At 40.5% G+C, this 16,532-nt stretch overlaps 1 protein-coding gene across 4 annotated transcripts in view; it reads right to left on the bottom strand.

Annotated features, from left to right (window-relative positions):
• Positions 1-5,104: 5,104 nt before the first annotated feature.
• TRIM2 (tripartite motif containing 2) overlaps positions 5,105-16,532 on the bottom strand; it is a 199,767-nt gene continuing 188,339 nt past the window's right edge. For all 4 annotated transcript variants that reach the window (XM_064267585.1, XM_064267586.1, XM_023557111.2 and 1 more), the window contains exon 12: positions 5,105-9,752. In XM_064267585.1, coding sequence (XP_064123655.1) covers positions 9,600-9,752 — 153 coding nt within the window. In that variant the 3' untranslated portion in view covers positions 5,105-9,599. The remainder of the gene's footprint in view (positions 9,753-16,532) is intronic.

The following is a 16,532-nucleotide window of genomic DNA, read 5'->3' as shown; positions in this document are numbered from 1 at the left end:
GTGGTTTGGCAGTTATGTGATGATGTAGTTTAGCAGTTATGTAATAATGTAGCTTGGCAGTTATGTAATGATGTAGTTATCCTCCATTTTGTGATATAACATAATCACTTCCATGATGTGATCAGATGTGGTCAGCCAATCAGTTGTAAGGGGTGATTCCTTGGGTGTGTGGCCTGCATCCAATATATACGGGCATTCTGGCAAAGCCCGTTGGCTTTTGCTCACTCTGAACCCTGCATCCAGCCCACCATCTAACCTCTGGCTATTGGGACTTGCGCTAGCAAGCTTAGCTGCCGATCTTGGGATTCGTCAGCCTCAGCAGCCTGTGAGGGTGCGAGCAGCCTGCCGTCTGATCTGCTGATCTTGAGTTCATCAACCCCTGCAGCTACATGAGTCAGGAGAAGCCTCTAGCCTGATGCATGACCCATGGATTTGGGACTTGCCAGCCTCTACAACCACATGAACCATTTCATTGAGATAAATCTCTCTCTCTCTTTCTATAAGACAGGAAGGGAACTGATTAGGAAAAAAAGTCTAAAACAGCTCCTTACAGGGACAATAATGAAATAAAAGGTTGAGAAACACTGGTGTTTATCTTCCAAACCAGGACACTTCTGAGAATGAAGTAGGTGCTATTTATATTGATACTGGCATAAAGCAGGATTGTCCTCATCAATTATGGGACAACTTGGAATTTCCATAGTACTTTGTTAACTCTTCTTGGCTGCTAACCAAAAGGTCAGCAGTTCGAATCCACCAGCTGCTCCTTGGAAACTCTTTGGGGCAGTTCTACTCTGTCCTGTAGGGTTGCTATGAGTCAGAATCGACTTAATGACAATGGGTTTGGCTTTAGGGGTTTTTTTTATTAACTCTTAGGACTCTTCTAATTTACTGTTTTTTAGTTACTGGATCTTTTAACTTTTTTATCTGGGATGCAAATCCCTTGGGAGCAGGCACGGTAACTCATTCTTTGCTACCCTGCCTTACCTCTCACCATTTCTTCTTGAGCATCATATGGTCTCACCTGCTGAACTACTTGTTTTTCCCTGGACAACCCACGCTCTCTTGTCCTCTTTCACCCCAACTGGCCTCGCATTTACCTTTTCCGTGGCTGATTCTTGTCCTTTGGAGCTTTGTTCAGACATCATCTGCTCTGTGAATCCCTCTCTGACTTTCTAAGGTTGGGTTAGGCCCTGTGCATACTGTAGAGTTGTACAATCCCATATGGTTACCACTAGCCACAAGTGGCGATTAGGACTTGAAATGTGGCTAGTCTAAATTAAGACATGCTGTAAGGGTAAAATGCCCACTGGATTTTGGAGATTTAATATGAAAAAAGAATGTAAAACATTTCATTAATACTTTTTAAATACTGATTACATATTGAAATATTTTGGATACATTGGATTAAATAAAATACATTGTTGAATTTCACCTGTTTCTTTTGCTGTTACTTTAATATGGCTTCTAGAAAATCTAAAATTACATACATAGTTCGTGTTACATTTCTTTTGGACAGTAATGCTCTTGACTATTTATCACACAGATGGCCCTTGAGTCTCTTTTCCATTGATACTCTCTAGATAATTTTAACCAGTCTCCGGGTGTTAGACGCCATCATAAACTGACAACTCCAGCATGTACCTGAATCTCAGACTCACACCCAACTGTCTATCCAATATTTTCTCTTAAATGTCAAATGAATGTTTCAGATTTAACATGTCCAAAAAAAACTATTTTCTCCCCTAAACCTATCCTTCCATCTTCCCTCTTAAAGTACCTACTCTAGCGTCTCAGGCCAAAAATCCTGAAGTAATTCTTGACTCCTATTTTTCTTTCTCACACAATACATTCAGTCCATCAGGAAATTGTTGGTTCTACCTTCAGAATATCTCCAGAATTTGACCACTTCTTACCCCCTCTCCCACTGCCATCCTGGTCCAGGCCTCCATCTTGTTTCTCTTGTATTATTGTCCCTAAAGTCTGTTCCCTGCGTAGCAGCCAAAGTGACCTTTTCAAAACCTGAGTTAGATCACCTCAGCCTCCTCAAAACTCACTCAGAATAAAATCCAAGTTCCTGACCATGGCCCATGAGGCGCTCAGTAAGCTAGGCCCTGTCTCCTCTTTGATGCCACCCACCACGCTCCCCAGCTCACTCTGCTCCCATCTCAGGCCTGGTCACTTGCTGTTCTGTCTGGAATGTCCTTCCCCAGGTAACTGGATAGTTTGCACCCTCTTTGCAGTACTGTCATTTCCAGATGTTTCCCTAACCAGACAGTAAGCTCTTTGGGGGTATGCTTTATTATTCATCCTTAAATCCCTTTCATCTAATGCAAAGCCTGGCTGCAAAAGCAGCTCTTTGCAGAGTTTATTGCATGCGTCCCTTCTAGCAGGAGGACCTCCCACCACATATGTCCTTTTACTCTGCTGATTTTCCTTCTCACTTCTCACCACCTAACATCGTGTATACAAAGCTGGCTTCACGGGCCAAGGCCATCACACTGGGTCCTGCGCTTAGAAGGAACCCTGCACTTGGGGTTTGATGTTCTGCAGTTATCTAGAAGTTCTTAATGATTTTGTCTTTGAATTTGTGTTTGGTAAGTGAATCTGATGGGACAATGGAACACATGCCGGGGAACTTGGAACCTCAGCTCATACATGGTGGTCCTGCCTCCCATCACCTCTGCCTCCCTGGCCTCATTCTCGGCTGCCCTCTCCTGTCCCACCCAGCAACCCCTGCCACTTCCACCTCTGGCTGGGGCTGGGCACAAGCAAGGAGAGGGTCTGAGCTGTGGGGTGAGGCCTTGACCACCTGTTGGGGTCTGCATTCCCCCAGTGAGCATCCCCATATCCGAGTGTGACATTTAAATAGCAAATAAAAAACACCACAAAAAATTGAGAGACCATAGGAGAAAAGATTTTTCCTGTTTTTTGAATGAGGGCCCTTGCATTTTCATTTTGCACCAGAGCCCACAAATTGTGTATCTAGCCCTATATATTTTACTCATCCCAGTGGCATAAAGTGCCATAAGGACTTGGACTTTGTTTACTGCTATTCCCTAGTGCTTGGAAGAGTACCTGAACGTACTAGACTCTCAGTGAACGTTTGCCAATGAATAGAAAAGCAACCCGCAGTACTGTAACTTCCAGATGTTTCCCTAACCAGACAGTAAGCTCTTTGGGGGTATGCTTTATTATTCATCCTTATATCCCTTACGCCTAGTCCAAACCCTAGTGTACCACAGGTGCTCAGACATTTGTTAAATGACTGTAACAACATAAAAGACAGTAGGACCTGCTAACCTACGCATCAACAAGCTGTAGCTTTAATTGCACCCTGTCTGCTCCAGGAAAAGATGTATCTGGCCTTAAGTGAAATGAGATCCGGAAGGGCAATCTGAGATATGCTGAATTAAAAACAGAAGTGGTTTTTATCAGGAATGCCCCCACTCTTTCTGATTCTGAAACCCCTGAGGAGCCTGCAATGGCAATGATGCCTACCTGGTTAGAAGAAAATATAACAATGTAAACATTGTTAGGTACTATCCAGTCGGTTCAGACTCATAGCGACCCTGTGTACAACAGAACGCTGCCGGGTCCTGTGCCGTCCTCACACTGGTTATGCTCGAGCCTATTGTTGCAGCTACTGTGTCAACCCATCTCGTTGAAGGTCTTCCTCTTTATGCGCTGCCCCTTTACTTTACCAAGCATGACGTCCTTCTCCAGGGACTGGTCCTTCCTGATAATGTGTCCAAAGTATGTAAGATGAAGTCTCGCCATCCTTCCTTTCCTTTAACAATGGAAATAGGATTCAATAATGTTAATGTCCACAACTGCTATTCAGCAGTGTGCTTGCTTGCTCTTTTTCTAGTTTCTATTGTTTCATCTTTCCTTCTAAGACTAACTTATGTGTTCTCGTCCAGAGTTTTAATGTATTCTGGATATTTTTAACCTCCCCCAAAACAAAACAAAAAACACAGAAATCTTTATTGTTTCCCTCCATTGCTCATAAAGGATACTTAAAATTAATCTCTGAGAAAAATTTTAGCGTTCACTCCATCTCAGGAAAATATAAGCCAAAGACTTAATTAAAAACCGTTTAGAAAGGCTATAAGTATATCCGGCAAAAAAAAGATTTATATGCAAATGTGTAAGCCAATGATATTTATGATCAAGAGGGACAAGATTCCTTTATGGGAGAAACAGCGAACAAGCACCAAGGCCATATGCCACTCTGGATTATAGGCCTCATTTATTTTCAAAACTTTTGGAGAAGATAGTGGCCTTGCTATAAGAGGCATTAAAATGACAACTTTCCAATTGTGAATAGAGATCAGCATTTAAGAAATGTTTCTTTTTAATTTGAGAAAGACTGTCGGAATGAACTTCTTTGAAAACAGTGATACCCTGTTTTTTGCGTGTTTACCATCAGGCTTCATGAAAACTGCACCTCCAGTGGACGGTCCAAACTTGATCTTTAGTTTGAGTGTTGCCATTAGTGTGATGTAATATGGAAATTTTTATTGTAATGCATTTCATTATAATTCAATTCTGGGCCCTGAAGACAATGTTTGTAGCCAGGTCCCCTCTCTTTCAGCCCCTAGAAATGTGTGTCATAACTGCCAGAAGGTCTCTTTACCTTGTGATTCTTTACTAAAAGGACAGTGATTTTCATCTATGTTTATAAACTTCTAAATGTACGCGCTGTACATATCCGTCCTGGTTCTTCAAATCCTTGTTAAAGACATGTCCTAAATGCTAACGTTATTAGCATCATAGCCAACAACAGATGTTATTGAGGTTTTTCTCACTAGTCTTAACCGTTTGAGGTATTGATCGCTTCCACATATTCTGGATCATTCCTCCATTTTCCTTCACTAAAAAAGAGAAGGACATGTTAAAATAGGAAATCCTGGTGGCGTAGTGGTTAAGTGCTACGGCCGCTAACCAAGAGGTCAGCAGTTCAAATCTGCCAGGTGCTCCTTGGAAACTCTATCAGGCAGTACTACTCCGTCCTATATGGTCGCTATGAATCGGAATCGACTCGACGGCAGTGGGTTTGGTTTGGGCTCATGTTAAAATAAATAAGCATTCACCCTGAAAATGGAGAAAACAAGCTTTATTATAATGATTAGAGATTCTGTGCACGGTAAAGATATCATATGAATCTTGTTTCTCCTATGTTTCATGACAGAATTAATTTAAAGTTTTATTGTAGACTAAAGCATCCAAAATACTGTGGTACATATGTAGCTACGAACATACGAACACTTCGATGCACAGAGCTCATTTTTTTCTTTAAATAGGCAGTCAGCATTTTGAGTCATAAAAGAACAAATTAAGAGAATATATCAATGTCAGAGAGCGCAAGACTTAGTGTTCTATACACAGATGTACAAAACAGACCTATAAAGATGGAATGTACAAAATTAAAAAAAAACAAACCAGGAAGCAAAAAACCTTCAAACACAGGAGTGAAAGGCTATAGAATTGAGAATGATAAAAGAGTTCCATTACAAGAATACACTCTGCTGATGACAGAACATTCCTGTGTCATAAAGCAAAAGCGTTTAGATTAAGGCCGTGTTGCTTTCAAAAGTTAATGGAAGTGCTGTACATTCATTAGAACAACATAGCCAATTCATTAACCTACACTAGAATATTAATAACTTTCATACATTCTCCACAAACAGACCACACAATCACCGGCACACGATTCACCTTCAGAAAGTTTTTAAGATTAACATCATGATTTGTAGCTTACTGTCATTTCGAACAAAACAAAAAAATTATTTATTTATAACAAACAGATCTTTAATGGGCACTTAGTTTCCTTTATGGCAATACTAGATTCTTAGTTATCAAAAATACTAAAATAATTGTAAAGTTTAAAACCCTGCAACATTTACAGAATGCAACAGTATTACGACTTTCATTTTTAAGCAAAATTAGACGTTTGCATCAAATAGCTGCAATTTTACCCAACCTGGAAGTGTCTTGTTTTTAAATTATTAAACTAAAAACACTCCTCCCTTTGCAGAAGCTGGCAGATAGAGAGGATACTACAGAGTCCAAATGTACAAAAGGATTCTTCCCATTTGAAGTACTCTGCAGATTGCCTGACGTTTATTTGGTATTTCTTCCAATTAACTCAGTAGGTATTACCAGAAGCATATATGTTAACCCTTGAATGCTAAGCATCCACAGATACTTGCTATTCCAGTTAACTCCGAGTTAAGACATACCCTGTATATTTACTGGCAGAAGCAAGTGTGTTCTAGTTGCATGGATCTGGAGTATCTGTTTGCCTCAAATCTAGTGGTTAAACGAAGAGTAAATTGAAATTAAGGAAACTTGGGGACTTGTTTAGTTACTGGAGACTGAAGTTTGATCAAAATATGAGTAAAAAAAAAAATCAAACACTACATAAAGGATTCTTATTCATGTGTTTCTGGGTGGTCAGTCAAACAACTCCCGATGGCCCATGGCCCCATGTCCAGCAGGAGAGCTCTGTATCGGGAGGAAGTCATTGTCACTGACCTTTAAATTCTAACTGGCAGTGTTTTGCCATAAGTGCCCGGGGGGAAATTTAATGAGTAATATTTCAGTGCTACTTATCATGAATGTGTAACAGGTTCTGTACATTTGACAAAGAGGAATCAAACTATAACGGTAGCCCAGAAAAAAGCCACTTCTTTTAATATCCTTCTCAGTTTACCAGAAACCACTTTCAATAGGATATGACAAAACTTCATTTAAATCTTATCTCTTTGTATCTTATCAGCAGCACGTTTTCCCCCAAAATATGCTTACCGAGAAATACAGTAAATGCAAATATGTATCCAAGTATGAAATGGTATCTATACTTCAACATATATGATTAAGATGTTTTATTGGAGAAAAATATTGTGTTTCCTGGAGTGTCTATAAGCACGTGTATTAGTAGCAGATGGTGGAATAGGTCTGAATCAGAGTATCTATTCTTTCATTCCAGTTTGTCCCAATATTGACATGTAAAAAATTAATTTTGCATCTAATCTACTATTTAGATGTCCAGCCTGATACGATATGATGGCTGGTTAGTTTATAAGGTCATTTCTAAGTTCACAAATACAATTTAAATGTTGTGCAAAAACCTTAAACTAGTCTTAAGATCAATAGCCTGTGACAGAATCTAAACCCCAAACCCACTGCCGTCAAGTCAATTCCGACTCATGTTGCCCCTAGAGGACAGAGTAGAACTGCCCTGCAGGGTTCCCAAGGCTGTAATCTTCACGGAAGCAGACTGCCACATCTTCCTCCCGCAGAGCGACTGGTGGGCTTGAACCTCTCACCTTTAGGTTCTCAGCCATGCACTTAACCACTGTGCTACCAGGGCTCCTTAGAATGTAAACAGGAAGCCGTTTTTACTTGTGGAAATAAACTAAAATTAATTTAACCAACTGTACAAGTTTTCTCTTAAACAGTCTAAGAACTATCAAGAGTCTAGCCTATCCTCGATGCAGAATGCTAGGAACAGGCAGAATGAAATGCCATCCCCAGAAGGTAAGCTCCAAGAGGGTGGAGATTTTTGTCTGTTTTATCCATTTCTTTTATAATCCCAGTGCCTAGAACGGTGCCTGGCACCTAGTAAGCACTCAGTGGATATGAATGTTTAAATTCATACGCTCATTTCACTGACGTTAGGAAAGAGCTTCTTAGTTTAACATTCTAAAAATGCTATTGAATTTTATAACCTTATCAGAGACAGGCTCAAATATTTTTCAAACTCTACCTAACTAAAAAAAAAAACTAAACCTAAAAGCCAATCTTCACGAAAAAAAATTTTTTTTCAGAGGTTAGTTTGGGCATAGTAGATTTAACAAACAATTGGAAGTAGCTAGATTTTCCCTTTAAAAATTTTAAAATCCCATAATAAGAAAATGAATTATAAATTAATAAGCAATAAACATCACGTTCATATAATTATACATATGGGAAATGTTTTCTTGTAGTACAGTTCTAAGGTGCTTTCAGTGAAAAAGACCCCAAAGGCATTATCAAAAATGCCACACATGACACCCTATTTGGTAGAACTGAATAGAAAATTAAACAGTGGAAGTAGACCGTATCTTAATGGACAGTATCAATGACGGATTGACTATTCTCAAAATGCACTGAAACTTACTTCAAATTAATTTTAATTTTAAATTAAACATAAATTGAACTTTCATTTTCTTTTGACTTTTTTTTTTTTTTTAAAGAGCACAGAAGGCCATTTCTGACTAAAAGTCAGCCACCACCACCATTCCTGTAAAAGGGCAAAAACCAATCTGCTTTAGGGCTTGCTCCGCTGGGCTGGCTTGAAAACGCACGGTCAAGGAATGTGCTAAAGACGGGCCAGACGACACCCCTCTGTCTTCCAGAGTGCTGCCTATTTCAATACACCAAAGATTCAGCTATGTATTTACTTAAATATATTATACATTCTACCTTACCCTAATCATGTATACATAGTCCCCTAACACCTCTACTACTCATTAAACAATGATAAATAACCATAACATGCCCTTACCTGTAATGCTTTTGACATAACACAACTTTGGTAACACTTGCTTTCTAAGGGGAAAACCATTCATCAATCACATGCCTTTGGTTGACACCATCAGTCCTCCAAAGGGCTACTTATGGCTCTCTGTCCTAGGATACTGGTGTCCTACTACATGTGCTGACATTTTGCAAGAGGTAAAGCTTTCGCTTTCACAAAGTGGAAAAGGAGAGACACATGTGAGGACATGGCACCTACAATGTGACTAACCTTTTCTTGATTACTACATTCCAGTGCGTTCATCTGGAGTTCCTGGGGCTGTTTGTTTACCAAAAGGTAGCATGACTCTTGTAATATGCTTTTCAAAGCATTAGGAATTTCAGGTCTCCCTGAAAATGCAGTCTGTGTTCTGACGCAAGGTGAGCACGAAGAGAAGGTGAAAGAATGCACAAAAAGGATCTTTGATCTACCCCAGAAAAGTCGGGACGTGTGCACTTGATTCTTAGGTGCTAAAGTCAAGGCCTGCCAATCCGAACTGGGAGATTTTTGTGAGACAGCCTTATTTTTTTAATGGCCAAAAAATATGTCATGAGAGTAATAGCTACTGTGAATGTGAGGTTAGAAGACTCCCTGGGTCTTGTGACCTGGGTTAAATAAAGTATATTAACTGCAACAGATTTTGTTCTTGTTTTGTTTTTGGAAGCTCTGAGCAAAAGCCACCATTCACAGGATTAACAAATACCTTTAAATATTCTACTTTTTAAAATGTTTGTTTGATTTGGAAAATGAGTTTTAACTACATAAATTCCTGTTCTATAAGCCATAGTTCACAGGTGTAAAACTTTGCAGTTTTTATAGATTCAGTAGAAGAGTTTGTTTTAACCCTAAAGGTGAGTTATGGAAATCAGATATGCAGTCTTAAGGAAATTGTTACATTCAGACGTAACCTTGGAAAGTCCACCAGTGAGTCCTTCTAGCACAAAAAATCTAGTCATAATCTGGTCCCGCGCTGAGAAACCCATTCCAGTTTATAGTGCAAGACCTTTGTAAGGGGGTGTCCAGCTGCCCGCCGTTACTGTAAGTATCGATAGACCTTGAAACAATGATTTCCAGAGTCTGCAACCACAACATGGCCATCTGAAGTTAGGGCCAGGCCCTGGGGACCATAGAGTGGGTCAGCAGATGTGTTGATGTAGGACAAAAATGATCCGCTTCCATCAAAAACCTGTAAAATACATAAAGTCAGAGTGTTACAGGAAAAAATATAGTAATATGCCAAAAGAGAAGTTAGAACACCTATTGATGTTAATATTTTTTGTTGTTGGCTTGCTATTGATTTTTTGTTGCTGGCTTATGACTCTGGAGAGACCCCATGTGTTACAGAACAGAGCTGCTCCATAGGGTTTTCTTAGCTATGGCTGCTACCCAAAGGGTCGGCAGTTCGAATCCGCCAGGTGCTCTTTGGAAACTCTATGGGGCACTTCTACCCTGTCCTATAGGGTCGCTATGAGTCAGAATCAACTCGACGGCACTGGGTTTGGTTTTTTGGGGTAGTCTTTACACAAGCAGATCGCTAGGCCTGCTTCATCTGCAGTGATGCTGGGTGGATTCCCAACGGAACCTTGTGGTCACCAGCCCAGTGCAAAGCATTTGCACCACCCAGGGACCTTTGATGCTGATGTTTTTAATATCAAAGCATGTACGCACCCAGAAGGTTTGTTTAGGTCACTATCATATACAAAATCCTCCCTCCACTTACGTTGCTTTTTTTCCTTTTCCTCTGTGCCCCATAGTCACTGACACAGAACATGCCATTGGCTGCCAGACCTTGCTAATGTTCCTATAGTCGTCATAACAAGTGTTTGGTGAGAACAGCCCCTGATGGTGCTTGAGAAATGAAGGCCCCTTATTTCTCACTGTCGGCCTTCATGTCTTCCCCTTCCATCCTCACATTCCCCTTTCATTCCCAATCACAAGGGAGAAAAATCAGCAACCAGACCACAGAAGACTGGTCCTGATCCATAACAGACAATGAAGAAAATAGAGATTTTTTTTCTCTGTCTTTTCAGAAAGGAGTGAGTTTTTAAGAAGTCAATGGTTTAAGATGTACCTCTGGATATCAAGTTGTCTTCCTTTGGTATGTAAGCTTGTTAACCCAAAACCAAACCCATTGCCACTGAGCTGATTCCGACTCACAGGGACCCTACAGGGCAGAGTAGAACTGCCCCATGGGGTTTCCAAGGTCATAATCTTTATGGAAGCAGACTGCCACGCCCTTCTCCCTCAGGGCAGCTGGTGGGTTCCAACCATCAACCTTTTGGTTAGCAGCCAAGCACTTAAATGAATAAACCCAGGCCTTTAAATTTCTCCTACCTTACAACACCCACGCTGGTTTCTTTTGATCATTTTGTTTGGCCAAAAAACGGCAGCGTACCAAGGCACGTTATATGCCAAGGTCACGATATGAACAGCTTAGCATCTGTGCTGCTACACAGAACTGCTTCCTGAATTTTATCCCCTGCCTGGCTGCTATAGAAATGGAGGCTATCTGAATTGTGACCACTAGTCTAATACATTTCTTATCAGATATAGAATGCTTCTTTTAAATGTAGGCATTTATTGGGATAACTAAGCAAGATAAATATATTGAAGAAATAAACATATTTTGTTTTACATTTATAATCTAAATTCTTTTTCTGAGAAGGAGATGCAGAGAAGAGTCAAGCAGCTAATCTTTGTTGGCCAGGCAGACACACTGACTGCAAACCGTCAACAACGATGTACAGGTTTTTGTGTAGCTAGTGTCTGTCAGTTTGTCGTACTGTGGGGACTTGTGTGTTGCTGTGATGCTGGAAGCTATGCCACCAGTATTCAGATACTAGCAGGGTCACCCACAAAGGACAGGTTTCAGCTGAGCTTCCAGACTAAGGCAGACTAGGAAGAAGGACCCAGCAGTCTACTTCTGAAAAGCACTAGCCAGTGAAAACCTTATGAATAGCAGCGGAACCCTGTCTGATATAGTGCTGGAAGATGAGCCCCCCAGGTTGGAAGGCACTCAAAAGATGACTGGGGAAGAGCTGCCTCCTCAAAGTAGAGTCAACCTTAATGACGTGGATGGACTAAAGCTTTCGAGACCTTCATTTGCTGATGTGGCACGACTCAAAATGAGAAGAAACAGCTGCAAACATGCATTAATAATCAGAACCTGGAATGCACTAAGTATGAATTTAGGAAAATTGGAAAACGTCAAAAATGAAATGGAATGCATAAACATTGATATCCTAGGCATTAGTGGGCTGAAATGGACTGGTATTGGCCATTTTGAATTGGACAATCATGTAGTCTACCATGCTGGGAATGACAACTCGCAGACGAATGGTGTTGCATTCATTGCCAAAAAGAATGTTTCAAGATCTATCCTGAAGTACAACGCTGTCAGTACTAGGATAATATCTATATGCCTAAAAGGAAGACCAGTTAATACGACTATTATTCAAATTTATGCACCAACCACTAGGGCCAAAGATGAAGAAATAGAAGATTTTTATCAGCTGCTGCAGCCTGAAATTAACCAAACACGCAATCAAGATGCATTGATAATCACTGGTGATTGGAATGCGAAAGTTGGAAACAAAGAAGAGGGATCAGCAGTTGGAACATATGGCCTTGGTGATAGAAACAATGCCGGAGATCGAATGATAGAATTTTGCAAGACCAACAACTTCTTCATTGCAAATACCTTCTTTCACCAACATAAACGGGCGAATATACACATGGACCTCACCAGATGGAACACACAGAAATCAAATTGACTACATCTGTGGAAAGAGACGATGGAAAAGCTCAATATCATCAGTCAGAACAAGGCCAGGGGCTGACTGTGGAACAGACCATCAATTTCTCCTATGCAAGTTCAAGCTGAAATTGAAGAAAATCAGAGCAAGTCCACCAGAGCCAAAATATGACCTTGAGTATATCCCACCTGAATTTAGAGACCATCTGAAGGATAGATTTGACGCACTGAACACTAGTGACTGAAGACCAGACGAGTTGTGGAGTGACATCAAGGACATCATCCATAAAGCAAGAGGTCACTGAAAAGACAGGAGAGAAAGAAAAGACCAAGACGGATGTCAGAGGAGACTCTGAAACTTGCTCTTGAGCATTGAGCAGCTAAAGCAAAAGGAAGAAATGATGAAGTAAAAGAACTGAACGGAAGATTTCAAAGGGCCTCTCGAGAAGACAAAGTGAAGTATTGTAATGACACATGCAAAGAGCTGGAGATGGAAAACCAAAGGGAAGAACACGCTCGGCGTTTCTCAAGCTGAAAGAACTGAAGAAAAAATTCAAGCCTCAAGTTGCAATAGTAAAGGATTCCATGGGGAAAATATTAAACGACGCAGCAAGCATCAAAAGAAGATGGAAGGAATACACAGAGTCATTATGCCAAAAAGAAGTAGTCGATATTCAACCATTTCAAGAGATGGCATATGATCAGGAACCAATGGTACTGAAGGAAGAAGTCCAAGCTGCTCTGAAGGCACTGTCGAAAAACAAGGCTCCAGGAATTCATGGAATATCAATTGAGATGTTTCAACAAACAGATGCAGCCCTGGAGGTGCTCACTCATCTATGCTAAGGAATATGGAAGACAGCTTCCTGGCCAACTGACTGGAAGAGATCCATATTTATGCCTATTCCCAAGAAAGGTGATCCAACCAAATGTGGAAATTATAGAACAATATCATTAATATCACATGCAAGCAACATTTTGCTGAAGATCATTCAAAAACGGCTGAAGCAGTATATCGACAGGGAACTGCCAGAAATTCAGGCCTGTTTCAGAAGAGGATGTGGAACCAGGGATATCATTGCTGATCTCAGATGGATCTTGGCTGAAAGCAGAGAATACCAGAAGGATGTTTACCTGTGTTTTATGGATTATGCCAAGGCATTTGACTATGTGGATCATAACAAACTATGGATAACACTGCGAAGAATGGGAATTCCAGAACACTTAATTGTGCTCACGAGGAACCTTTACATAGATCAAGAGTCAGTTGTTCGGACAGAACAAGGGGTTACTGATTGGTTTAAAGTCAGGAAAGGTGTGCGTCAGGGTTGTATTCTTTGACCATACCTATTTAATCTGTATGCTGAATAATAATATGAGAAACTGGACTATATGAACAAGAACGGGGATCAGGATTGGAGGAAGACTCATCAACAACCTGCGTTATGCAGATGACACAACCTTGCTTGCTGAAAGTGAAGAGGACTTGAAGCACTTACTAATGAAGATCAAAGACCACAGCCTTCAGTATGGATTACACCTCAACATAAGGAAAACAAAAATCCTCACAACGGAACCAATGAGCAACATCATGGTAAACAGAGAAAAGATTGAAGTTGTCAAGGATTTCATTTTACTTGTATCCACAACCAACAGCCATGGAAGCAGCAGTCAGGAAATCAAAAGACACATTGCATTGGGTAAATCTGCTGCAAAGGACCTCTTCAAAGTGTTGAAGAGCAAAGATGTCACCCTGAAGACTAAGGTGTGCCTGACCCAAGTCATGGTATTTTCAATCACATCATATGCATGTGAAAGCTGGACAATGAATAAGGAAGACCGAAGAAGAGTTGACGCCTTTGAATTGTGGTGTTGGCAAAGAATATTGAATATACCATGGACTGCCAAAAGAACGAACAAATCTGTCTTGGAAGAAGTGAGGCCAGAATGCTCCTTAGAGGCAAGGATGGTGAGACTGCGTCTTACATACTTTGGACATGTTGTCAGGAGGGATCAGTCCCTGGAGAAGGACATCATGCTTGGCAGAGTACAGGGTCAGCGGAAAAGAGGAAGACCCTCAACGAGGTGGACTGACACAGTGGCTGCAACAGTGAGCTCAAGCATAACAACGATTGTAAGGATGGCGCAGGACCAGGCAGAGTTTCGTTTTGTTGTGCATAGGGTCGCTATGAGTCGGAACTGACTCGACAGCACCTAACAACAACATAAGTTTTCATTTGGAAGCCCTGGTGGTGTAGTGGTTAAGGGCTACGGCTGCTAACCAAAAGGTCGGCAGTTCTAATCCACAGGTGCTCCTTGGAAACCATATGGGGCAGTTCCACCCTGTCCTATAGGGTCGCTGTGAGTTGGAATCGACTCAATGGCAATGGGTTTGGTTTTTTTTTTTAAGTTTTCATTTTTCTAGGATAAATGCCCAAGAGTGCAACTGCTGGATTGTATAATAGATATATGTTTAGTTTTTAAGAATCTGCCAAACTATTTTCCAGACCGATTTTACTATTTTACATTTCCACCAGCAATGAATAAGAGATCTAGTTCCTTGAAATCTATGTCAGCATTTGGAATTACTATTGTTTTTATAATTCAGTTATCCTAATAAATATGTAGTAATATCTCATTGTGGTCTTAATTTGCATTTCCCTAATGTCTAGTCAATGAGCCCTGGTGGTGCAGTGGTTAAGCACTTGGCTGCTAACCAAAATGTCAGCAATTCAAACCCAGTGGCCACTCCATGGGAGAAAGATGTGGCAGTCTGTTTCCATAAAGATTTACAGCCTTGGAAACCCTGTGGAGCAGTTCTACTCTGTCCTATAGGGTTGCTATGAGTCAGAATGGACTCGTTGGCATTGGGTTTGGTTTTGGTGAATGTCTAGTGATGTTCAACATCTTTTCATGTGTGTATTTTTCTTCATTAACCTTTTAATATGGTAAGTTACTTGGATTTTGAAATATGAAACAGCCTTGTATCCTTGGAATAAACACCAATTGGTCATGATGTGGAATTCTTTATAAATATTGTTGAATTCTATTTGCTAATATTTTGTTAAGAAATTTGCATCTATATTCATGGGGAATATTGGTCTGTAATTTTCTTTTTGGTACTGGTATTTTCTGGTTTTGGTTATCAGGATAATACTGGCTTCATAAGCTGAGTTGGGAAGGATTCGTACATTTTCTATTATCTGGAAGTGATTCTATAGAATTGGTGCTAGTTCTTCTTTAAACATTTGGTAGACTTCTTCAGTGAAACTATTTGTGTCTGGAGACTTCTTTTGGGAGAGTTCGGTACAGTGGTTAAAGCAGTTGACTGCTAACCAAAAGGTCAGCAGTTCAAAACCACCATCGGCTCCACAGGAGAAAGATGTGGTAGTCTGCTTCCACAGAGATTTACAGCCTTGGAAACCCTATGGAATTGCTAGGATGGCAGTGGGTTTGGTTTTTGAAACTACAGGTTAAATTTCTTTAATAGTAATAAAAACCAGTTGCTGTTGAGTTGATTCTACCTTATGATGACCCTATGTGTATCAGAGTAGTTTTCATTGGCTGACTTTTTAGAACCAGGCCTTTCTCCCAAGGTGCCTCCGGGTGGACTCGAACCTCCAACCTTTTGGTTAGTGGCTGACTATATTAACCGTTTGCACCACCCAGAGACTCCTTAATAATAATACCTGTTGCCATTGAGTTGATTCTGACTCATAGTGACCCTATAGGACAGAGCAGAACTGCCCCACAGAGTTTCCGAGGAGCAGCTGGTGGGTTCAAAGTGCCAACCATTTGGCTAGCAGCCGTAGCTCTTAACCACCACACCACCAGGGTCTCCTTCATAGTAATAGGGCTACTCAAATTAATCTGTTTTAGATTGGGCCACTGGTGGAGTTTGTACTTTTTGAGGAATTGGTCAATTTCATCTAAGTTGTTAAGTACCCGTGTCTAGAGTTGTTCAGAGAATTCCCTGATTATTCTTTTGATGTCTTCATGGTCCATTTCATTACTATTAGTAATTGTGTCTTTGCCATTCTCGCCAAAAGTTTGTTAAGTTTACTGATCTTTTCAAAAATCAACTTTTGTTTCACTGATTGTATCTCCTGTTTTTCTGTGCTGAATTTCACACTCTATCTTTACTATTTTCTTCCTTCTGCTTGCTCTGGGCTTATTATGCTCTTCTCTTTCTAGTGTCTTCAGGTGGGAGTT

The sequence above is a fragment of the Loxodonta africana genome, chromosome 13 (genome assembly GCF_030014295.1).
Source record: "Loxodonta africana isolate mLoxAfr1 chromosome 13, mLoxAfr1.hap2, whole genome shotgun sequence".
Lineage (NCBI taxonomy): Eukaryota > Metazoa > Chordata > Mammalia > Proboscidea > Elephantidae > Loxodonta > Loxodonta africana.
The sequence above is the reverse complement of the archived record's forward strand: the minus strand, read 5'-3'. Positions and strand labels throughout refer to the sequence as shown.